At 51.9% G+C, this 25,408-nt stretch overlaps 1 protein-coding gene across 1 annotated transcript; it reads left to right on the top strand.

Annotated features, from left to right (window-relative positions):
* The first annotated feature begins 8,650 nt into the window (after positions 1-8,650).
* LOC103704808 (prohibitin-1, mitochondrial-like) lies at positions 8,651-24,668 on the top strand. The gene is made up of 5 exons (XM_039133548.1): positions 8,651-9,038; positions 21,128-21,244; positions 22,767-22,937; positions 23,076-23,288; positions 24,227-24,668. Exons 1-5 carry the CDS (start codon positions 8,862-8,864, stop codon positions 24,425-24,427), a joined length of 879 nt encoding a protein of 292 aa, XP_038989476.1. The 5' UTR covers positions 8,651-8,861; the 3' UTR covers positions 24,428-24,668.
* Positions 24,669-25,408: the final 740 nt, after the last annotated feature.

The following is a 25,408-nucleotide window of genomic DNA, read 5'->3' as shown; positions in this document are numbered from 1 at the left end:
CCCACCGGCGAAACCCCCTTCAATCTGGCTTACGAAACGGAAGCCGTCATTCTCTTGAAAATCGGGCTCCTATCACTAAGGGTGGAGAACTATGATGTAGCCTCCAACCTATCCCACCTCAGAAATAACTTGGGTCTCCTTGAGGAAATAAGGAAGATCGCTCGAATCCGGATGGCAAGATATCAACAGAAAGCGGCGCAGTACTACAACTCCTGTATAAAGGTCAAACTCTTCAAGGTGGGAGATCTTATCCTGAGGAAAGATGAAGCTTTCCAACTTACCGAGCAAGGAAAGCTTGCCCCAAACTGGGAGAGGCCATACTGAGTTGCTCGAGTCCAGCAGCTCGGAGCGTACAAGTTGGAGTCTCTTGAAGGGATCTCCATTCTCCGAAGCTGGCACTCCGAAAATCTTCGAATGTATTATTAGTAAAGCCCCCCTAGGGGTCTTCCGTATTTGAGAACACAACCAATAGAGTATTTCTCAAGTCTTCTCCTAATTATTCAACACCTCTTCTAATGTTAATCTACTTGCAGACTCCAGGATACCCTTAAGATGATTCAAGCCCTTGAGGGAACTTGGCGATCCTCGACAAAGTTCGGGATGCTTCACCGCGTCAACTTCAAGCTCGATCTGCATCTCCAACAAGACCTGGACCAAGCTCGGGATGCCTCGACCAAGTTCGGGATGCCCCGCTAAGCCGACCGTGAGCCAAGTCTCCCTCGGTCTCGGGAAGCATCGTAATGTCGACCGCGAGCTCAAGCTTCCGAGACCTTGCGCATGATCCTCCGACAAAGGTCGGGATGCCCCGCTGAGTCGACCGCGAGCTAAATCTCTCTCGGCCTTGGGAAGCATCATAGAGTCGACCGCAAGCTCAGGCTCCCTCGACCTCGCGCATGATCCTCCGACAAAGCTCGGAATGCCCCTTTGAGTCGACCGCGAGCCAAGTCTCTCTCGACCTCGGAAAGCATTGCAGAGTCGACCGCGAGCTCAGGCTCTCTCGACCTCATGCATGATCCCCCGACAAAGCTCGGGATGCCCCGCTGAGTCGACCGCGAGCCAAGTCTCCCTCGGCCTCAGAAAGCATCGCAGAGTTGACCGCGAGTTCAGGCTCCCTCAACCTCGCGCTTGATCCTTCGACAAAGCTCGGGATGCCCCGCTGAGTCGACCGTGAGCCAAGTCTCCCTCGACCTCGGGAAGCATCGTAGAGTTGACTGTGAGCTCAGGCTCCCTCGACCTTGCGCATGATCCTCCGACAAAGCTCGGGATGCCCCGCTGAGTCGACCGCGAGCTAAGTCTCCCTCGATCTCGGGAAGCATCGTAGAGTCGACCGCGAGCTCAGGCTCCCTCGACCTCGCGCATGATCCCCCAACCAAGCTCGGGATGCCCCGCTGAGTCGACTGCGAGCCAAGTCTCCCTCAGCCTCAGAAAGCGTTGCAGAGTCGACCGCGAGCTCAGACTTCCTCGACCTCATGTGTGATGCCTCGACCAAGTTCGAGATGCCCTGACTAAGTTCGGGATATACCGCTGCGCCAATTTCATTCCCCGATCTCCATCAACCTCAAGTTTCTCCAAACAGATGCCCGACCAAGTCCGGAAGCTGAGCCCAAAGACTTGACAAAATTCTTCCGGAAGCTGAGTCCAAAGATTTAGCGGGATTTTTTCGGAAGCCGAGCCCAAGGACTTAGCAGAATTTCACCAAAAAATACCAGAATCACCTATGGAAGCGAACGATGCGCGGAGTTCAATTCATGTTGAAGACAGGAGTTCGTTGATTGCACAAGTAAAAGCCAACACAAACACAAAGAGAAATTATAGAAAGCATGCATTTTATTGATAAAAAGCCCCAAGGCTGAGTACAAAGTTTGATCTGAAGGTCGACCCACATAGTTGAACAATAACAGCAATGGCCGACCTCACTTATAAAAAGAAATGAGAAAAAGGCTAACTCCTAAGGCATCTCTGGAACAGCAGTAGCCTCGGCATCGACCTCGAGGTCATCCACGACGATCACGTCAGGATTCTCAGTAGAAGCCGCCCCAGGGTCCTCCATTGGTCCGTCTCCGCGAGCATCCGCGGTGGCCTCGGTCTCGGCCTTGGCAGTCTCCTGTTTGGCCTCAGGGCTTGCAGGCGCACTGCCGATCGCACCGTCGTCCTCAGGACTCCCGGGCTCGCTTTCATCCTCGATGATCCCCAAACGAGGCTAAAGTTTGTGGAGGTCGAGCTTGGGACAAATCCTCAGTATCTGCCTTCGAAAATCCTCGAAGCCGCGGATGAGCCCGTCCACCGTTTCCTCCTCTATCAGCTCACGGAACTCTTCCGACTCCCGAAAGATTTGCACCACGTTCTGGGCTTGCTCCAGCGCCATCCTTTCTCGAGCTTCGAGTTACTCGATTTTCAGCCGAAGGACCCCTGCCGCATACTTGTGGCCGGCGATCTCGGAGCGGGCGCGCCTTAGAGGCGCGGAGCTCCGACCTGGCCAAAGCATGCGAGGCCTTCTCTTCTTCGAGGTGCTCAACTCGGCTTCGGCAGCTTCCATCCTTGCGGTGGCCTCCCTCCGCGCGGCCTCGGCCTCACCGAGCTTTTTCTCAGCATCCTCTTGCCCCCTCTAGCTCCTCCGAGCCTTGTCCTGACATTCGGACGCCACGGCGACCAACATGTCGACTTCGTGAAGATGCTGTAAAGAAGGAAAATGGGGGTGAGCAGAGGTCAAAAGTTCAAAAGGATATGAAAGTTAAAGCAAGAAACGAACTTACCTGAATGGTGGAGCAGTAGGTTTGATCGACAAGGCCGCTGATATTGGTAGCCTCGAACTCAGCTCGGTCGACCGGGAGCAGCGCACAACGGAACACCTGACGCGCAATGTTGCTGTCATGGAGGGCCGAGTCATTCTCGTAGACTGACCACTCCGGGCAAAAGGGCCTCTAGCTCCCGGCTCTCAACGAGCTCGGGACATCGGCCCTTGAAGAGCTTGGGAGGTTGGGCCTTGCTGAGCTCGGCAGAGAAGAGCTCGGGACCCCGAGATCGCTGCCCGGCTCGGAACCCGAGCGCCGCAAGCGAACACCTGGCGACTTGGTCGCTGAGAAATGGGGGCCGGGCAAGCTGGGGCCGCAGGATCCCTCGCGCCTGTGGAAGAGCTCGCGCGCTCGGCGGGGGGAGCTTCCTTCCAGATGAACTCAGAAGTCCCGGCCTCAGGGTCCCCCACCTCGACGAGAGCAGGAGTCGAGGCCGGCTTAGCCTTCTTCCTGGGCACGGGTTGAGCCCCGCCAGCCTTGGCTACCCTCTTCTTGTACTTGGCGAGGAGGGCTGCATTGCTGGTCACCATCTCTGCAACGTCGAAAAGGGAGAAAGAGCTCAAGTGTCAGATAGTGAAAAGGAAAACGAGCAAAGCAAAGGACGGCGAAATAGGGGAGAAGTAGTGCAACCGCCCTTACCCTCGGAGCGCGCCGAGCTCAGGCCAACGTTCACCAAGGCCTCCTCGCTTAGAAGGTCGTTCAGAAGAATGTCTCCCCCGAGGCTACGAAGAGCATCAAGAATCCTCTGCTCGTTCGCCGAAAGCTTGGGGGGCTTGTTGATGGCCCTGAGCCAGGGCTGCCCCCACGACGGGTCAAATTCCCATGTGCGCTCGGAGGAGAGGAAGAAAAATTTCTCCTTCCACCCACGAATGGAGGAAGGAGTACCTCGGAAGAACGACCTACCGCTCTGGAGGGAAAGGTAAAGCCACTCTTTGTCCACGGGGTTGGATTTCAGCATGAAACACCAACGGAAGACGTTTACCGAGGCCGATATCCCGTGCGCGAGGCAAAGGGATAAGAATCCAAAAATGGTCCTCCACGAGTTCGGAACGAGCTGCGCTGGGACGAGCTTGTATGCTGCCAGGAGCTCGTTCACGAACCTGTGCAAAGAGAACCACAGGCCGGCCCAGAATGTCTCTACGTACACTCCGATCCGACTCGGAGGACGTCTAGTCACCCGGTCTTCCAGTCTCGCAGGCTCCAGGTGGAACCTGCGTTAGGGGAAGAACCGGGCCCGGATCATATCCAATTCCTCCTCGGCCAAATTTGACCCGACTCCGTTTGGGCCGCGGCCCATCTCTGATGCGACCTCTCTCCTACGAGGAAGATCCCTACCGGAAGATGAAGCACCGCCTGACATTGCCGTACTCACGGGATAGAGGAAAATAAAGAAGGAAGAAAGAAAGGAAAAATGACGGCCCTCCGAGCAAACATGGGTAGAAGACCTACTGTGGATTTCGCCGAAAGCGTCGACGGCCGAAAGTGAAGGATCGAGGCGATCGCCGAAAAATGCCTCGAAGCGCCGCCGGGGAAAACTAACAACGATCGGAAGAAAAGGGGAGAAGAAAGTGGAAGAAGAAAAAGGCAACAGCTGTGGCGGCCAAATGAGAGCTTTCAGGGCCAAGCCAGGGTTTATATAGACCCCCCTGATGGCTCGGATCGATAGAGTCAAATCGCGCCTCCCGTCTAGATCGTGCCACGTGTCAGCCTCGGAAACCGAAACGGCGTATCAACTTGGATCAACGCTTTAAAAGTAGAATCGAAGCGGCGTCTCGTCGGATTCCGAAGCCTCATCATGAGCCCACGGCTCGAAATTGCCTCGAAAAGCAAAAGGGTGTTGCCTCGTGCTCTCATTAAAGATGCCCCGAAGCGCGTGGAACGACGGAGCAAATTAAAGCTGTCTGATCCCACCAACATGATAAAGACAATTACTTCCTTCGTCCGAGCTTGTAAGCGGCTCGAACTCGTAAGTCGGAGGATAGTATTGGGGGAAAAATGGATTGCCTAAAACACGTGGATACACCGCCGGCACGTGATGACGAGCGTAACGGCAGCAACCCTCAAGGCGCTCGACCTCGAGATGCTCGACCTCAGCATGCCCGACCTCAGCGTGCCCGACCTTAGCACGCCCAACCTCAGAGCTCGCTACCTTATGGCCTTAGTCTCAGTTAAATTGAGCTCGATCGACCTCAGGCCTAAAGGAGACCCAGTCAAAGGACGAAGTAGACCTCTCCGCTCCATCGGAAATCAAGCCCCTCTCCTCCTCATATGGGGTCCAATCCCGCGATCTCCGCCCTAGCGACTGTCAACAATTGAATGCGCACGATCTCAACGGACCTCCAGCCAGCCTAAAATCTCAGGCCATCTACGGTAACTCATTAATTCACACAATCTCATCCAATCATTCACGGCAACTCATTAATTCACACGATTTCGTCCAATCATCCACGGCAACTCATTAATTCATACGATCTCATCCAATCATCCACGACAACTCATTAATTCGCACAGTCATGTCCAGTCACAGGTAATCCCTACACCTCTCTTATAAAAGGGGGACATTTTCTTTTGAAAGCAGGCTCTCCTCTTTCCGTGCAATTTCTCTATTTGCTCCACAAAAGCCCCCTCTGACTTAAGCATCGGAGGGCTGGTATCGGAAACCTCGGCTACCGGCTTCTTGCAGGTCCTCCGGAGGACGCAGTCCGTCGACACACCACTTGCCGGAGCTCCTCCTCCTCAGCCCACGGTCGCCCCTGAGTCCAATTTTCAGCAACAGTAATAGTATTAGAAAAGCTTCAAATGACTTCTATATGGAGTAGGACAATGACCGAGAGTCGCAGCGTTGAAGAAGCTTCGTAAGGCCTTCGTATAGAGAAGCTCGCTGCCCGCTGATACAATCACTAGTTTGCAATGTTCTTGGGAACTACGAGCAGCGGACGTGGTGAATGCAAAGAGCTTGGAGCTAGCCAATCCATGGCTCTTCCTAGGTACGTTTAGATGTTTAGATCCAGTTTTCTGTGAATTATTTATATTTGTGATCATGCTGAGATTATATCTTTATGTTTGTGTATTGTTTTAAAATAGTATTGTTGGCCCACGTACAAGCGCCTGGTCTGCCATCTACGGTGCTTGGGATTGTTGTGGCTCAATGGACTGGCCACTCAGAATCCAATCAAAGGCTTTTTAAGGTCTTTCCTTTTTTTCTTTTTTTTTTAAGCCGGATACCGTAACAATTAGGATCTCATCAAAAAAAATTAGCTAAAAAGCATTATTTAAATTTTTTACCAAAGACCTATCGATATAAGAACAAACACATACCTGTATAGATCTTCACAAATACATTATCCAATCCTTGAATAAATACAATTACTAGAATCACTGCTGTAGAATTCCGACGAGCCCTTCTTGGTGTTGAGGCTCAAGGGTTTTCATCAGTTTTCAGTAGGGTTATAAACATAGATTGAGCCAGGTAGGATAGTTTGGGTTGGATCACGACTCATGTAGATTAGGCTATAAGTAATTAGGTTAAGCCAAGTATTGGTCAATCCTGGCAGTCCTATAGCCCTAACTAACCCGACTCAACCCGGCCTAGTGACCATCATAAATATGTTTGATTTAGTCGGATTCAGCCTCTTCTCCCATCACCATACTCCTGCTTTGCCGACTAAAAAGCCCAATGCCTCCAAAAAAAAAAAAAAGACCAGATCAGGGAAACCCACATAAGCCGGGCATACGGTAGGAGTGGCAAGTCAAGAACAACTCAAAAATTCCTCACCTCGTGAAAGCTCTTTCTTTCTCCAGTCAAACTCGAACTCTTCTTAGAATTCTTGTGCTTCCAATATCTCTCATTGCACCATCCCTTGTGCTGATAAGAATTGTCTCCCCCCTCCAGTCTTACCAGGTTGAAGGGCAGCATTATGTCACGCTTCTTCAGAAAAAAGAAAACTTCTCCTTGGTTCGTGCACTCAAAAGGCGATCCAGAGACGTCGACAATCAATTCCTACGACCTGGTTGCAGTGCTCGATCACAGCAATCTAGAGAACCCCAACGAAGTACTCTTCGAGTTGCAGTTCAAGGAGAAAATCCGGTGTGTTTTGCGTCCATGCACCAATGAGACCGATGTCTTGCTAAGGGAAAGCGAGTTTCCGGTGGAGGAGAAGACGTTCTCGGAGTGGATGCATAGGTTCTTCAGTTCGGAGCTGTCGAAGATGGCCATGGATGGAATGCTCTCTGAGATGTGCCTGGGTTCAGCGAGCCGTGAGTACTTTGCATCTGAGATCTCTTCTTTTGCTCAGAGGATGGTGGAGAAGGTGGGTGGCGAAGGGAAAGGGAAGCTGGTTATATCTGCATCCATGGAGGTAGTCACTACAATATATGATGATGAAAGGGCCGAGGAGGGGTCTTGATCAGAAGGAATGGTGATAAGAGAAGAGTGGCAGCTGCATAAAAGTTATAGCAATTAAGCTCATGTATAACTATTAACATGAAAGAAGACAGTCAAACTGTGTCATTGTAGAAGGATTAGCGAATATTGTTCATTATAGTAAAATATAATTAGAGGTTGTATATTATTCGTTGATTGTTTTCTTTTCATCGCTTTTGACTTTTGTTTTTCTACAAATTAGTGAAATCCTGCTCATTATATTGATGTGGAAGATAGTCTTTATACCAAAACTTCTGCCATTCGCTCATTGTTGAAAGCAGTAAATATTTGCTCCCAATAGTTTGAAAGTTTTCTAAAAAAAAAAAATACAAAAGTAAAATGGCTTCATTATATAGGTATGGTATGGTCCGATGTTCTTATATTCCGAAAATAAAAATAGACAATCAAAGCATTATCAAACAAAACTTCTTTTTGATTGAGGAGAGATGTCTAATCATAGTTGACACCACGGCATAAAAATGAAGATGATTTTTAAGTAAAGTTATTGAATTAGAAATCAAATCGAATCTCTCAACCACCCGAGCAACAATTAGTTTGAAGTAATTTATCAAAATAATAAAATTATACCTGTTATTCAAAACATCTCACTTTCTCGCTATTTTAATCATTAATTCTTTCCAATAAAAAAAAAAATAGACAATTCCTTTCAGATATAAAACTATATATATATATATATATATATATATATATATATACACATAACTGAAGAAATATATATTATTTTATGCATTTAATACTTCTAAAATTTACTCTTTAAGAATACAAATTAATAAATCTTACATATTTTCTACACTATATACAACTTGTCTTTCATTTCTTAAAAATTAAATAAGCCATGGCTATTTTTTATTTATACTATAATTAAGGGGTAATGCAGGATGTAGATCAATATATTTTAGAAAGTAGTATTGAACATAAAAATTACGAATAATTTTCATCAAAAATAAAAAATTATAAATAGTTATGTATCTATATTATATTTTGTACTTATGAAATTTAAAATTTTAAAATATTTTTAATTATAACAAGACTGAAGTGTGGACTTGGTGGTTGGACCAATAATTTAATTAGACCACTTAATCGGATATATCACCAATATGGTTTCTACAAATATGTGTTCGATATTAGGAAACTCGCTTTGATAATTCTTTCAAATGCAGTGCATAACAATTAAGTAGTATGTAAATTTAGTTCATTCTTGTTCCAATTTTATCGTATTCTTATCCTGTTATCCATATCCAACTTGATTGGTGTCGTGATAATTTGACTTCAGACGCATAGTTGCCCGATAATCTGAACCTTGGATTCGTGTCACGTCCGTATAGGTCAGATCACCCAACTCAATCAAGTCCTTAATCCCAAAAAATCCAAGCCGTCCATCCAATTCGCTCTAGTTTCTTCTTTCGCAAGACACGTACGCGGAAACCCGCCGACACCGCTTATAGCCTCTGGGGAGAGAACGCCATTGCCTTCTTCTTCTCCTTCCCCCAGTTCACCGCCCTCTCTCTCTTTCTCTCCGGAAACGAAATCAATCTCTATTTCGCAGCAAACCCCCGATTTCTTGATCCCCTTCTTCTCTTTTTCTTTGGATTGTTTGGGGCTTGAGGTGGAGCGGAGGAGGAGAGATGAATTTTAAGAACGCTAGGGTTCCGAAGCTCCCCAGCGCCGGCTCGGTGGGTACGTTCGTCAAGGTGGCGCTCCTTGGCGGCGCCGGCGTCTACGCCGCCCTCAACAGTTTCTACAACGTCGACGGTGGTCACCGCGCCATCGTCTTTAATCGGATTTATGGTATCAAGGAAAAGGTTCGAAATGCTTTATATTTGGAGGTCTTTTCTTTTATTTTTTAAATACCGAGTCTTAAATTGAGTCCGTTACTGGATTATTTCTTTTTTATTTTGGTTGATACTTTTATACGATCCTGTGCTTGAAGGAAAACCCCTCATTTAAGTTTTTTAAACGTATCATTATTACACCCCTCTTTGGAATTATTTTCTTCAAGAACTGTGTATTACATAATGAGATGATGGGTTGGTATCTGTTCTTGTAGATAATTGACTATTTCTTGTATATGCTGGCAAATTGTAAATGGTTATTGTTACGGGGGAATTTAGCCACCATGCCCCACGTGACCGGCACGCGCGCCCAGGAAGACTACGGCAGTCCCTTGATCCAGCAATCCGACCCCGAGTCGGATATCTTCGGCTCCGCAGCCCGACCCCGAGTCGGCTGCCCCCTGATCCAGTCATCCGACCCCGAGTCGGCAATCTCCCGACAACGACAGGCTGTTCCCCTGAGGCACGCCGCGGCCCCCTGCTCCACTACTCCCTGCAACGGTCGCATCCGGCGCTGCTCCACGATCCCCTGTAACAGCCGTACAAAGCGGAGCCCCACTACGCCCTGTCATGGCCGTACCCAGCGCTGCCCCACGACGCCCTGTAACGGCCATGCCAGTGGCAACTCCATCGTGCCACACGATGACCAACCCCCCAGAAAGACCCCCCAGCCTGGTATATATGCGGCTGGGGGGGAGAAGGGGGAGGGTAAGCAAAGGTTTTCCAGAGTATTCTCTTACCTGCTGCTGCTATCTCTCCTTCTCCTTCAATCTCCTCTGACTTGATCGTCGGAGGGCCCCCACTACCCCAGTGGTGGTGCGAGGCTTGCTTGCAGGTTTCCCGGTGGAAGGTGGAGCGCAATCAACCCAACTCCAAGGGAACCCCGTTCACACCGCTGTGCCAATCGTTCTCGGTTTGGACCACCAGCAACAGTTGGCGCTAGAGGAAGGGACGGATCTTAGAGCGATCGTAATGGCACGGCGAGGTGGTCGTGGAGCTTCCAATGCTTCCGGTCGCGGGGCCTCTCGCGCCTCTGGCCGGAAAGCCGCTGCATCTCCAACACGCTCTCAGCAACACTCCACCGCCCCACCGCCCATTCAGACGGTCGAAGTCGCCCAGTTCGACCAGCTAGCCCAGCAGGTTCGCACCCTCGCGGAGGCGGTGCAGAATCTGCAGGGTGCGATGTCCCGGGCGCCGCAGCGGGCTCAGGAGCCGCTGCTGCCTGAGCGTTCGCCTGCCCTCCTCAACCCGCGCTCCTTCCTCTCCCATGGGGAGGAGCGCCGGCGCGAGGAGGATTCTCGAGCACGCTCCATTCTGCCGGGACCTTCCCATCGGAGTTGCGCGGGGTACGAGAGGCGGGCCCGGGCGCGTTCCCAGACCCCCCAGTCCTCAAGGAACCCGCGCTCCAGTCGGTCTCCCTCTCGCCGCTCCTTGTCTCCCACCCACCGGTCGCGCTCCCTGGATCGGCGGGTGGACGATCTCCACCGACAACTCCAGGTCCTGAAGGGCCATTCCAAAGATCCCTTCGCCGACTTGGAGATCTCCTCCCAGCCGGCGCTTGCCTCGAGGATCCTGCGGACCCCGAATCCGCCGGGTTTCAAAATGCCGGCGATCGAGCCCTATGACGGGGCGGCGGACCCTCGGGATCACGTCGAGAGTTTCAGGACCCTCATGCTCCTCCACGGAGCATCAGATCCCCTTCTCTGCAAAGCTTTCCCGGCAACCCTCCGTGGCCCGGCGAGGGCGTGGTTCGCCGGGCTGGAGGCTGACTCGATCCGGTCCTTCGACCAGTTCACTCGCCTCTTCATCACTCACTTCGCCGTCAGTAGCCGGCGGCGACTGGTCTCCGACTCCCTCTTTGATGTCCGGCAAAACGAGGGAGAGAGCCTGCGGGATTATCTTACCCGCTTCAACAAGGCTACGCTGGAGGTCCGGAACCTGAGTCAGGAGGTGGCCCTTTCAGCCCTGAAGCGTGGCTTCCGGAAGGGCAGACTCACCTTCTCCCTGGATAAACGCCTGCCACGGAGCTTCCCGGAGCTGTTGTCCTGGGCGAACCAGTATGCGGACGCCGAGGAGGCGGCCGCCCACCGGAGCAAGGAGGCCGCCGAGATCCCTCCAAAGCTTGGGAAGAAAAGGCGAAAAGAGGCACGCCAGAGGAGGAGCCCGACGCCCCAGCGTCGGCGCAGAAGCCCGTCGCCGGCGAGGAACCACGGCGCCCCACGCCCTCGTTCTCCGCCTCGACGTTTCAACCGGTACACCCCTCTCCTGACTCCCCGGGCCCAGATCCTTATGGAGATCAAGGGGCGGGAGGATCTCCCGGCTCTGAGACAGATGCGGAAGATCCCTGGGAAGAGGCCCTCTCGGGCGTACTGTGAGTACCAGCGAGACCACGGCCACGACACGGAGGACTGCTTCCAGCTTCGGGACGAGATCGAGGCTCTCATCCGTCGGGGGCGTCTCGGTCGATATGTGAGCGACCGACGTCCCCCCGCGGACCCGCGTCCGGCCGACCCGGCTCCTCCGGAGCCTCGGGAGCAGAACCGACCCGTTGCGGGCGTGATCCATACTATCACTGGGGGCTGCTCTCGGCCTGTGAGGAACGCAGGGGGCTCGGCGGAAGCATCAGGGATGGCCGTCGTAAAGAGGCAGAGGGTCGGCAATGTAATCACCTTTTCTGATGAGGATGTAAAGGGGGTTCAGACTCCCCACGATGACGCCATGGTGATCTCCCTCACTATGGCAAACTATGATGTAAGGCGTGTTCTTGTTGATAGTGGAAGCTCAGCCGATATTTTGTTTTACGAGGCCTTCCAAAAGATGAGCTTGTCCAGACAATTGTTGCACAAAACATCCACCCCCCTCATCGGATTCACTGGTGACGCTGTCCCGGCCGAAGGAGTCGTCGAGCTGCCTGTGACTGCGGGCGTTGCACCCGCAGAAGCCACGGTGCGACTCGGGTTCTTGGTCGTCCGTGTTCCCTCGGCCTACAACGCTATCCTCGGACGACCCGGACTGAACGCCCTTCGTGCGGTGGTCTCTACGTACCACTTGCTCATGCGGTTCCCCACGGCGGCTGGGATCGGAGAGGTCCGAGGTGACCAACCGACCGCACGGCAATGTTTCCTAGCGACTCTCAAAGGGAAGAAGCCCGTGGAAGCCCTAAGCGTCGAGTCCCTTGACGCCAGAGACGAGGTGGCCTTGCGGCAGGGGGAGCCAGCCGAGGGTGTGGTCGAAGTTTCCCTCGAGGAAGGCCGCCCGGACCGGACGGTCCGGGTCGGCGCCAATCTCGACTCGGGAGCTCGGGCCCGGTTGGTGGAATTCCTCCGAGCCAATGCCGATGTATTTGCCTGGTCGGCGGCCGATGTACCTGGGATCGACCCGGAGGTCATTTCTCACGCCCTCAACGTCGACCCGACCCACCGACCAATAAAGCAGAAGAAGAGACACTGTGCCCCGGATCGGATCCAGGTGGTCGACCAGGAGGTAGACAAGCTCTTGGAGGCAGGATTCATAAGGGAGGTAAGCTACCCCGAGTGGCTGGCAAATGTTGTACTTGTCCGGAAGGCGAGCGGGAAGTGGAGGATGTGCATCGACTATACCGACCTGAACAAGGCGTGCCCTAAGGATAGCTTTCCGCTTCCGCGAATAGACCAACTGGTCGACGCGACTTCCGGATATCAGCTGCTGTCTTTCATGGACGCCTTCTCCGGTTACAACTAGATAATGATGGCCCCACAGGACGAGGAGAAAACTGCCTTTATAACAGACCGGGGGCTGTACTGCTACAAGGTAATGCCCTTCGGTCTGAAGAATGCTGGCGCCACTTACCAGCGCCTCGTCAACAAAATCTTCAAAGAGCAAATCGGCCGGAACATGGAGGTGTACGTGGACGATATGCTGGTGAAGAGCCGCCATGCAGACCAGCACATCGCGGATTTGGAGGAGACTTTCACCACCTTGCGGAAGTTTCGCATGAAGCTGAACCCAGCGAAGTGCGCCTTCGGCGCTTCGGCCGGGAGGTTCCTCGGTTTCATTGTCAACCAGCGGGGTATCGAAGCCAACCCAGACAAAATCAAGGCCATCCAAGGTATGTCCCCTCCGACCAAAGTAAAGGAGGTTCAGGAGCTCGCTGGAAGGGTCGCCGCGCTTGGACGATTTGTGGCAAAATCGGCCGAACGCTGCCAACCATTCTTCAAGGTGTTAAAACGCCCGAAAGACTTCCTCTGGACGGCCGAATGTCAAGCAGCATTCGACCAGCTCAAGGAATACCTGGCGTCTCCTCCCCTACTGTCCAAGCCGCAAGAAGGGGAGATGCTCTACCTCTATCTGGCGGTCTCCCCAACCGCGGTCAGTGCGGTGCTGGTTCGGAAAGAGGCAAAGCTCCAGAAGCCTGTGTACTACATCAGCCGGGTCCTACGGGATGCCGAGACGCGGTACACGAAGGCTGAAAAGATCGCCTTCGCGCTGCTGACCGCGACCAGGAGGCTTCGCCCCTATTTTCAGGCTCATTCGGTCACCCTCTTAACCGATCAACCACTACGGCAGATCCTCAGCAACCCCGAGAATGCGGGACGACTGGTGAAGTGGGCAGTAGAACTCGGTGAGTTCGACATCCACTACCAGCCTCGACCCGCCATCAAGGCCCAGATGCTCGCGGACTTCCTCGCTGAGTGCACGGTGCAGGAGGCGGAACCTAAACCGCCGGACACGCCCAGCCTCGACCTCCCGATTTGGACGCTTCACATCGATGGGTCGTCGAACCCCGAGGGTGGAGGGGCCGGGCTGGTCCTTACCAGTCCTGATGGAGTGATAGCCGAGTATGCCTTGAGGTTTGGATTTCCAGTGACCAACAACGAGGCGGAGTACGAGGCCCTAGTCACGGGACTCAAACTCACCAGGGAGCTCGGCATTCGGCGTTTGAAGGTCTTCACTGACTCCCAGCTGGTGGTCGGGCAGGTTCGTGGGGAGTTCGAGGCCCGGAGCCCGACCATGCAGAACTACGTCCGGAAGGTGCAAGCACTCATTCCCAACCTCGGCAGTGTCGACATCCAGCAGGTCCCCAGAAGCGAAAATGCCAGGGCCGACAGGTTGTCCCGCTTGGTGGGCACAGAGGCGCACAACTTGTCGAGGGCAATCTACCTGGAGACCCTGGATGCCCCGAGCATCGGCGAGGCTGGAGCGGTGATGGCGATTGATCCGGAGCCGTCTTGGATGGACCCGCTCGTCGCCTACCTCGCCGAAGGGATCCTCCCTGAAGACGAAGATCAAGCTCGGCGACTTGTCAAGAAGTCCGCCCACTACGTACTCTATGAAGGGAGGCTGTACCGGACCTCGTTCACCGCCCCCCTCTTAAGGTGCCTCCGCCCCTCGGAGGCGGCCTACGTCCTCGGCGAAGTCCATGAGGGCGTCTGCGGATCGCACTTGGGGGCTAGGTCCTTAGCGCACAAGATCATGAGGCAAGGCTATTATTGGCCTACCTTGTTGGAGGACTCGAAGGATCACGTACGGAAATGCGACGCCTGCCAGCGCCACGCCAACGTCCAGAGAGTCCCTTCTGTCCCCTTGGCACCAATCACCGCGCCCTGGCCCTTCGCACAGTGGGGAATGGATATCCTCGGACCATTCCCCGTCGCTTCAGCTCAGCGGAAATTTTTGATTGTTGCAATCGACTACTTCACCAAGTGGGTGGAGGCAGAGCCGCTGGCCACTATCACGGAGGCGCAAGTCCGGAAGTTCGTGAAGAAAAACATCATTGTCCGATTTGGGGTACCTCGGGTCCTCATCTCGGATAATGGTCGACAGTTCGACAACAAGCATTTCTGTGACTTCTGCGAGGAGTTCGGGATCGAGCATCGGTTTACATCTGTGTCGCATCCCCAAACCAACGGTGAGGCCGAGGTCACAAATCGGACAATCCTCCAAGGAATTAAGGCGCGAATTGGTCGGACGGGGCAAGCTTGGGTCGAAGAACTCGAGAATGTCCTTTGGGCGTATCGGACCACGCATCGGACCCCTACCGGGGAGACGCCTTTCAGCCTAACCTATGGCACGGAAGCGGTTGTTCCCGTGGAGCTCGGACTCCCCTCGCCCCGGGTGGCCGCGCACCGACCCGAGGCCAATTCGGAGCAACTCCGAGGAAACCTGGACCTCTTGGAAGAAGCAAGAGAAATGGCGCAGGTTCGGATGGCGATGTATCAGCGGAGGGTGGCCCGATATTATAACTCCAAGGTCCGACCGAAACTTTTCAGAATCAGAGATCTGGTGCTAAGGCGAGCCAAAGCATCTCAACCCGCGGAAGGTGGGAAGCTGGCGCCAAATTGGGAAGGCCCGTATAGGGTTTGCTGGGTAAACCGACCTGGCTCCTACCAGTTGGAGGCCCTAGATGGTCGAGAAATTCCGAGGAGCTGGAATTCCGCTAACCTGCGGGTGTATTACCAGTAGAACGACAAAGCCAGGAAGACAGTTCGAAAAATGTACAATTCTTTTCATTTCAATAATTCCTGGTTACAACGGTGTGTTCGTGTGATCACAAAGAATTCCCAGAGGAGAATTGGGGAGTAAAGAAAACAAGGAAGAGGTGGAGACTCCGTGGAGCTGAAGATCTGGGATCCCGAACCCTCCATCCGAAGCAGCTGCAATCCCACCGGGCGTGGGTGCTTCTCCCCGGAGGCGCCATCGACGCCTCACGCAAAAGACGAAGAGCCGGCGCGGACGAAGAAGAAGTGGACGAAGGAGGAGTTCCCGCTGCCTCCAGAGGAACGCCACCTCCAAGGGATATTCCGGTCCTCCCCAGGAGAAGGGGAGGGAAGGAACACAAGGGAGAAGAGCGCGAGGAGGCGCGAACCCGGATGAAGCGTCTGGCGCAGAGCTCAATCGGGAGGCGGGGCTGAAAGGAGGGGGGATGTGATCCCGGATGAAACGCCTAGAGCGGAGTTCCGCCGGGGAGAACCTCCCTGTTGATCCCAGATGAAACGGCTAGTTGGCGGAAGTCGCGAGGGGCGCGCCTCCCGTTCCTCCGGCGGGGGCTTCCCAGCCACACGCCGGAGAGGAGGTCCACGAACCATGGCAACCTGAATAGCTCCGGCTTGGCAGGCTCCACCGCGCCTGCACTTATATTTATAGCCAAACTGAGGCCCCCCGGTCGTTCCGATGCGGGTGGCTCCAATAAAGGCGGGCGCACCGAATCCGGAGCCGTTCCGGCTCTCGAGGCGTATCCTCCCACGATCTCCTAAGAGTCGTTCTCCTTAATTGCATTCTTCATGCAGGACACTCCGGGCAGCGTGTATCCCGCGGCCCACGTATCTCCGCTCGCGCCCAGGCCGCATCCGCCTCGAAGAGCGCGCGTATCGCGGCCGCTTAACTGACACTCCTTGCAAGCAGCAACTGGCGATCCGATTTCCCAGGTAACGCTTTAATTAGCATTTAATGCCCTTCCAGTGTTCCCCAGGCGACGCTTGGAGAGGAGAAGAAACACGATCGTAGCTCGCCACGGAGAAATCCCGTCGAGCGGCAAGCGACAGGCGCGTGGCCAACGAGCGGAATTTCCCAAGGCTCGGCCCTCGGATGCCAGGCTAACCCGATGATCATCCCGGGAGCAGACTGGCCTGAAGCCCCGACCGGTCGCCTCGGCTTGCGCCAGCCTTGGCCGACCAACGAGCGGAACTTTCCGAGGCTCGGTCCTCGGATGCCAGGCTAACCCGATGATCATCCCGGGAGCAGACTAGCCTGAAGCCCCGACCGGTCGCCTCGGCTTGCGCCAGCCTTGGCCGACCAACGAGCGGAATCTCCCGAGGCTCGGCCCTCGGATGCCAGGCTAACCCGATAATCATCCCGGGAGCAGACTAGCCTGAAGCCCCGACCGGTCGCCTCGGCTTGCGCCAGCCTTGGCCGACCAACGAGCGGAATTTTTTGAGGCTCGGCCCTCGGATGCCAGGCTAACCCGATGATCATCCCGGGAGCAGACTAGCCTGAAGCCCCGACCGGTCGCCTCGGCTTGCGCCAGCCTTGGCCGACCAACGAGCGGAATCTTCCGAGGCTCGGCCCTCGGATGCCATGCTAACCCGATGATCATTCCGGGAGCAGACTAGCCTGAAGCCCCGACCGGTCGCCTCGGCTTGCGCCAGCCTTGGCCGACCAACGAGCGGAACTTCCCGAGGCTCGGTCCTCGGATGCCAGGCTAACCCGATGATCATCCCGGGAGCAGACTAGCCTGAAGCCCCGACCGGTCGCCTCGGCTTGCGCCAGCCTTGGCCGACCAACGAGCGGAATCTCCCGAGGCTCGGCCCTCGGATGCCAGGCTAACCCGATGATCATCCCGGGAGCAGACTAGCCTGAAGCCCCGACCGGTCGCCTCGGCTTGCGCCAGCCTTGGCCGACCAACGAGCGGAATTTCCCGAGGCTCGGCCCTCGGATGCCAGGCTAACCCGATGATCATCCCGGGAGCAGACTAGCCTGAAGCCCCGACCGGTCGCCTCGGCTTGCGCCAGCCTTGGCCGACCAACGAGCGGAATCTCCCGAGGCTCGGCCCTCGGATGCCAGGCTAACCCGATGATCATCTCGGGAGCAGACTAGCCTGAAGCCCCGACCGGTCGCCTCGGCTTGCGCCAGCCTTGGCCGACCAACGAGCGGAATTTTCCGAGGCTCGGCCCTCGGATGCCAGGCTAACCCGATGATCATCCCGGGAGCAGACTAGCCTGAAGCCCCGACCGGTCGCCTCGGCTTGCGCCAGCCTTGGCCGACCAACGAGCGGAATTTCCCGAGGCTCGACCCTCGGATGCCAGGCTAACCCGATGATCATCCCGGGAGCAGACTAGCCTGAAGCCCCGACCGGTCGCCTCGGCTTGCGCCAGCCTTGGCCGACCAACGAGCGGAATTCCCCGAGGCTCGGCCCTCGGATGCCAGGCTAACCCGATGATCATCCCGGGAGCAGACTAGCCTGAAGCCCCGACCGGTCGCCTCGGCTTGCGCCAGCCTTGGCCGACCAACGAGCGGAATTTTCCGAGGCTCGGCCCTCGGATGCCAGGCTAACCCGATGATCATCCCGGGAGCAGACTAGCCTGAAGCCCCGACCGGTCGCCTCGGTTTGCGCCAGCCTTGGCCGACCAACGAGCGGAATCTCCCGAGGCTCGGCCCTCGGATGCCAGGCTAACCCGATGATCATCCCGGGAGCAGACTAGACTGAAGCCCCGACCGGTCGCCTCGGCTTGCGCCAGCCTTGGCCGACTAACGAGCGAAATTTCCTGAGGCCTAACCCTCGGATGCCTGACCTAGCGCCGGAAGAATTTCCTGAGGCCTAACCCTCGGATGCCTGGCCTAGCGCCGGAAGAATTTCCTGAGGCCTAACCCTCGGATGCCTGGCCTAGCGCCGGAAGAATTTCCTGAGGCCTAACCCTCGAATGCCTGGCCTAGCGCCGGAAGAATTTCCTGAGGCCTAACCCTCGGATGCCTGGCCTAGCGCCGGAAGAACTTCAAGAGTTAGGAGTCGGCGAGACGCTACCAAGAGTTAAAAAGAGGAAGGACGAAAGTGAAATGAAGAAACACTCTATTTGCATTAACTTTCATTGTTTCAGGGCCGAGACCCATACAACTTGGCAAAACGCCAACATACAAAGAAAAGGACAAAGAAAGGTACAGAGGGTCAGCTTGGAGGAACCCCTGGGTCGGGAACGTCGGGCACGTCCGCAAGGGGTAGGGAGGCAGTTGGAGAATCAGCAGGCAATGACGCCGGAGGGGAGTCGAGGAGGGAGACCCCACTCAGGTCAATCCCGGGGTATTTGGCCGACACCCTTGCCAAGCCTTCATCGAAGCCTAAGACAAAGGAGTCGGACCCCGCGTCCGACATGTCACGGACGAACTCATCGGACCGACGATAGGCCTGTACCGCCTCCGACATGTCACGGATGAACTCAGCGGACTGACGATAGGCCTGTACCGCCAGACGCCCGATTTCCGCGCTCTTCTCGGCCAGCGCCGCCTCTGCTCGCTCCGTAATCTGAGCTTTTGCCTCCATGACCTTCGCCACAATCCGGTCGTCCGCCTCGGAGGAGACCCTCAGCAGATCAGCCCGAGCCTCCTTGTGCTTCGCCTCGGCAGCAATGCGAGCAGCCTCGGCCTCCTCCAGGCGCGAACGAAGCTCCTGGTCGCTCGCGCGGGACTCCTCCAAGACCGACTCCAATTCGCCCAGCTTGGCTTCAAGAGACCGGGTTCGGTTGCGGGCGTTGTCGGCTGACTGCCGGGCCTTCTCCCACCTCTCCCGGAAGTCGGCAGCCTTCCGGGACTGCTTTTCGGCCCGCTCCTCCGCCTTCCTGATCTCGCTTTCGAGACCCGAGGCAACCTTGAGTTGCTCCTGAGCCTCCAACAGTTGCCTCTCGAGGGCGGCGAAGCCGAGTGCCCGCTCTTCGGCCACCTGGAGCCTCGTCTCGAGGTCCCTGGTCGTCCTCCCCGCCGCAGCCTGGCCTCCCTCCTCTACTGCTTTCAGTCGGCTCTCGGCCCTCGCCAGGAGCCTCGCCTGTTCCTCGTGGCTCTCCTCCAGACGAATCATGTACTGGGCGAGCTAAAAGATAGGAAAAATGAGAGCGTCAAAGGAGGAGCGAGCGAACAGTCCGACGGCAACGACAGCAGCGCAAGGGAGAAACTCGAAGATGCCTGCGAAGAGAAAAGCGGACGGGGGAGGGCCCCCGGTTAAATAGGCGGAAAGGCGGGTGACGCCTCGGTGACGCCAGAGGACGCCTGGCTGCCGAAGGATCGCTCGCGCCCCAAAGGCGAATCGACGCCATTAAGGAAGGATGTCCGCCGAAATCCGCAGACTGCCAGATCAGCGACAACCGCTATACGCCATAAAGGAGGCGGGGAGCTCGAAGCGCGCGCGCCTTTCCGAGGGATGGCGGCAATCTCGAAGCATCACTCCCTTCACCCGTTCCCCTCCTGGTTCCAGGCTCGGAAGTGGGGGGCTACTGTTACGGGGGAATTTAGCCACCATGCCCCACGTGACCGGCACGCGCGCCCAGGAAGACTACGGCAGTCCCTTGATCCAGCAATCCGACCCCGAGTCGGATATCTTCGGCTCCGCAGCCCGACCCCGAGTCGGCTGCCCCCTGATCCAGTCATCCGACCCCGAGTCGGCAATCTCCCGACAACGACAGGCTGTTCCCCTGAGGCACGCTGCGGCCCCCTGCTCCACTACTCCCTGCAACGGTCGCATCCGGCGCTGCTCCACGATCCCCTGTAACAGCCGTACAAAGCGGAGCCCCACTACGCCCTGTCATGGCCGTACCCAGCGCTGCCCCACGACGCCCTGTAACGGCCATGCCAGTGGCAACTCCATCGTGCCACACGATGACCAACCCCCCAGAAAGACCCCCCAGCCTGGTATATATGCGGCTGGGGGGGAGAAGGGGGAGGGTAAGCAAAGGTTTTCCAGAGTATTCTCTTACCTGCTGCTGCTATCTCTCCTTCTCCTTCAATCTCCTCTGACTTGATCGTCGGAGGGCCCCCACTACCCCAGTGGTGGTGCGAGGCTTGCTTGCAGGTTTCCCGGTGGAAGGTGGAGCGCAATCAACCCAACTCCAAGGGAACCCCGTTCACACCGCTGTGCCAATCGTTCTCGGTTTGGACCACCAGCAACAGTTATACTAGGTGCTTGTTTCATGCATAAAACATTTTGGATTCACCATGAATGTGCCACTTCAAGCGGAATGGTCGTTTTCTTTCTTTCTTTCTTTTTCCTGTTTATTGTGGTTCTGTGAATGGATTTTGCTGTAGCTAATTTGTACAATGTGAATTTGGAGATATGTTAATTTGTATGTACTTCTCTTGTAGGATCGTTTTGTTTCTTTATCAGTCTTGAAAGTTCGCTATAGGCTGTTCAGCCATTTTCCTTGCTTGTCTATGTATTTATTATTTTGATTCATATGTATTTAAAGACATTTATTTGACAGTGTTTTAGTTTTTATCTGGAGGATGGATTGGAGCATATGAGGATTTGTTAAAGTCGAATATGAATAGCTTGGTTGGGGCTTGATGCTTATTTGTTATGGTGTCTAATTGGAGCTTATATGCAGGTTTATCCAGAAGGGACACATTTGATCATTCCCTGGTTTGAGAGACCTATCATATATGATGTTCGTGCCCGTCCTCATCTTGTAGAGAGCACTTCTGGTAGTTACGATCTGCAAATGGTATCATTCCTTTTCACCAATAAAATTGATCTTTAATCACAACTTTTTGTAATGTACATTTTATTGGCATATAGTTCCTACTAATGTTTAACTACTGTATTTTGACCCTTTTTTTTTGGTTGGGGGGGAGGTGGTGTGTTAATTGATGCTTCAACCATTTAGATGCACAAATGATTGTACTGCAAGTTATCTACATGTGTTAGCTTGCTAATTTGACTCCGTGTTCTATATAATCAATGGCCCTAACTTAGCATTCTTGGAAGTAACATCAAACTTACTTTCAGAAATGATGGAAGGAATCTTTATTGCTTGATGATTATTTTGCTTATATGGGATTTAGAGCAATTTATTGGAAATTTAAATTAGAGATGTGTTTGAAATCTAACTACTTTGAACTATTCAACGTACACACAAATGTTGAACAATTTTGGGTGTGAGTGGTGATATTTTTAATGCTGCATTGTGGTTTGCCTTAGTGTCATCTTTTAGTGCCTTTCTTAAGCTTAACTTTGGCATTGCTCATTCCGATCTGGGGCTTGATGAACTGGATAGGAGCTGTGCCATGGAGATTAAAGCTCCTTACAAGTCCCCCTTTCAGATGAGAGATTTGGTGATTTGTGACTGTTTTATATTGATCCATATCCAGGTCTATTCTGATGGGGAATCCTGTGGTATTTACTGGTGACTGGTGTATCGTTTGGTGAGCTACTATGTTTCATTGAGATTTGACAGCTGACAGAAGGTTTTGTTTTCCTAGAATGCCTACAGTGTGACAATCTTCCAACTCCCAACCATCACATCTTACTCCCAAGCACTGCTTTCTTGATCATTACCAACTGTGTTCTAGTTAAAATTGATTAGACAAATGTTACAGTTTTTTCTTGAAAATGACCAAGCTTGCAGTGTTTTTATCCTGTGGAATAGCTTTGATTAGTTTGATTCCTTTTAAAGTCTGAAACATTTGATTTGTTGCAGATATTGAATTACAGATGAAGACAAGATAATTTCCCTTTGTTATATATGCCACTGAAATTTCTTGATATTGGTTTTTGATAGAGTAAGAGGTGCAACAACATATATGAAGATCTCCCTTGTATTAATTTTTATGACAGAAGGCATCCAAAATATCTTACATATCTTGTTGTTGATGAAGATTTCCCATTTGACTTGACCTAATCTCAATGCTGAACATATTATATGATCCCTTTCTCTTTTTATTTATATTCTTATATTTTTTTTCTTTAATATTGTTAACCTTAACATGGCCACTTCATGTCTTAGTTGCTGCTAACTTCATTTGCGTGATTCAACCAAACAACATGTCATGATTGATCAAGAATAATATCATTACTAAATGACAATTTCATCAATTTATGCTTTAGGTTGCTGTTTGGCAAGTAGTTAGTCATATCTATATCTCTGTGCTTTAACTACTTATCTTTTAGGCTTTTGCAAAGTCAAATTACCTTAGTCTTATGAGTATCTCTGTATTATGATTGCTGGAACCTGTATATTTGCTTAGGTAAATCTTGGGCTTCGGGTTCTTACTCGACCATTTCCAGACCGTTTGCCTACAATATACCGTACTCTTGGAGAGAATTACAATGAAAGGGTTCTCCCATCAGTTATTCATGAAACTTTGAAAGCTGTTGTAGCGCGATACAATGCCAGCCAGCTGATCACACAAAGAGAGGTACTCTGGAACAAACTCATTTAAAATATTTTTTGTACCCTGTAATTTGTTGTGGTCTATCATGTAATTATACATAAGAAAAAAATTAGTATGTAGTTTATAGAAAAATTGATTGAAGAAGTTAATCATATTCTGCAGGCTGTAAGTAGGGAAATACGGAAGATATTGTCTGAGAGGGCTGCAAATTTCAACATTGTGTTGGATGATGTGTCTATTACAGCCTTGAGCTTTGGGAAGGAGTTCACTCGTGCAATTGAAGCTAAACAGGTGGCAGCACAGGATGCTGAGCGGGCCAAGTTCGTTGTGGAAAAGGCTGAGCAAGATAAGAGAAGTGCTATTATTAGAGCACAGGTGAGCTTGGGTTATATGAAGTCTTATAATGTTGAAGTATTTCTTTCAGTAACTTTCATAGTAGCCAGTAGCCTATGCCTTGTATATGGTGATTGTTAAAATTGAGCCTCTATCTGCTGCCTTCTTTATGTGCTTGCGTTGAACCAATATGTCGTATGGACTGAACCCTTAACAGTCTGGATTTTTTGCAGATCATGGTCCTTGATTTTTTTTTTTAAAAAAAAAAATCAAAATTTTAGTTGTTGATTTGTGAAAGATCTAGGAAAGACTTGGTAAAAAAATATCAGTGACCTGCATGGCAGTTGCTTGCTGGCTGTGGCAGCTAGTGAATATGTAGTGGCACTGGGAACAGCCACCAACTGGTTTTGATGGTTAAGAACTACTTGTAAATCAGATGTACCTATATCGCTTAGGGCACTTGGCAATTTGTCAATCAGGATCAGTCTACGAATGACAATGCATTGACTAGAAGAAGATCCTTGCACATGTTTTGACCATGTGAGTATTAAAACTGAAGTGTCCATGCACATTACCGTGATGCAGTCCTTGAGATAAGCCGAGATAGATATTCTATCATCCAGTTTCTCAGGCTAAGGTTCCTTCCATTTTGAATTAGTTTCTATTTGCTCTGGTATGCTTGGGCTGGTCAGCAACCTCTTTCGCATTCTGTTGGCATATGTTCAAAGGACAATATAGGATTGAGCTTTTTGAAGCTGGGAAAACTGATTTCATGTTTCATAAAAACCATTCATGGGCATGCATTTCGAAATCTTTTCTTTTGCGCATATTATGATTGTTTGTTTTTTCCTTGTATCTGGGCAATCAGATGGCATGTTGACCTATGCATGCATAAAATTCTCTTAAACAGAAGCATATATGTGGGCTTGTCCCTATGCATCTGCTTGTACTCATTGTTTTCTTGCCTATCATGTTATCAGGGTGAGGCCAAGAGTGCTGAGCTTATAGGACAGGCAATTGCAAGCAATCCAGCATTTGTGGCTTTAAGACAGATTGAAGCTGCACGGGAGGTGGCACGGACAATTGCAAATTCTGCTAACCGTGTGTTCTTGAATTCTGATGAGCTGTTGTTGAACCTTCAGGATTTGAATGCGGAGGGAACAACCAGATTGAAGAAATGAACAAGGGATGCCTTTTACCCTTCTGTATGTGGTAAAAGAGTAACTTAGAATGGTTGAAAGGACTGATGATATTTCGGATAAATTGACGGGTTCCAAAAAAATTGATCAGTTCCCTTTTTTTCTACCAAATAAAAGATCGAACTAGAAGGAAAATTTGCTGAAAAATTATCTGCCTCTATTTGTTTGGCGGGTGCTAGAGCTTTTCCTTGAAAAATAAAAAGTTACTTTATTTTTCACTTTATTTTGTTGATTGATACTGATGGTGGTGCTTGTGAGGTGGTGCTTGCGTGCTTGTCCCTTTCGTAGGTTGTAACATGAGGTCCTTTAGCTGCCTGTTTGTATGTTGGTCTCCTGAGTTGTTTGTTGACGCCACACTGTACGTACTTCCTGCTAAAAAGATTACCCTTCGTTTGGTTCAGTTCAGAATTGAGAGTGCAGGAAACAGAAAATAGGGCTTGTCTATTCATGTAGTTTTCTGTTCAGCTATTAAACTCGAACTCTAATCCATCACTCTACATATCTATCCTTCAATCCAATGGAAATATTTGCCAACTTTTTAGTTTCTGTAATGCCTTCAAACATTTTCTCTATGAAACAGGTTCCAATTCTTAACCTTGGTACTCCTCTTAATCTGGGTTTGCTTGCCACTCTTCCACTGTCAATCCTAATTTCTCTTTATCTGATTAGAATTTTAATTGTAAAAAACTCTTCATCTCTATCAGTTTGGCAACACATTATCATGGAAGGTTTTTTGTTTAAATCTAAATTTAATTAAATTGTCTTGTTTGCAAAATCTTTTGTAGCTAGGGACATGGTGACCGGTGAAACCAAAATTCCTCATCAACGAGTCATGTGTAAAACTTTAGTATTAAAATGTCAAATTAAATAGGACCATTTAGTTCTCAAAAAGTTATAATGATCAGGAGCTTGATTTTGATTGTATCTAGAGAAAAGATCATGATTGTGCGCATAATTAGCATA

Source organism: Phoenix dactylifera, chromosome 14 (genome assembly GCF_009389715.1).
Source record: "Phoenix dactylifera cultivar Barhee BC4 chromosome 14, palm_55x_up_171113_PBpolish2nd_filt_p, whole genome shotgun sequence".
Classification (NCBI taxonomy): domain Eukaryota; kingdom Viridiplantae; phylum Streptophyta; class Magnoliopsida; order Arecales; family Arecaceae; genus Phoenix; species Phoenix dactylifera.
The sequence above is the reverse complement of the archived record's forward strand: the minus strand, read 5'-3'. Positions and strand labels throughout refer to the sequence as shown.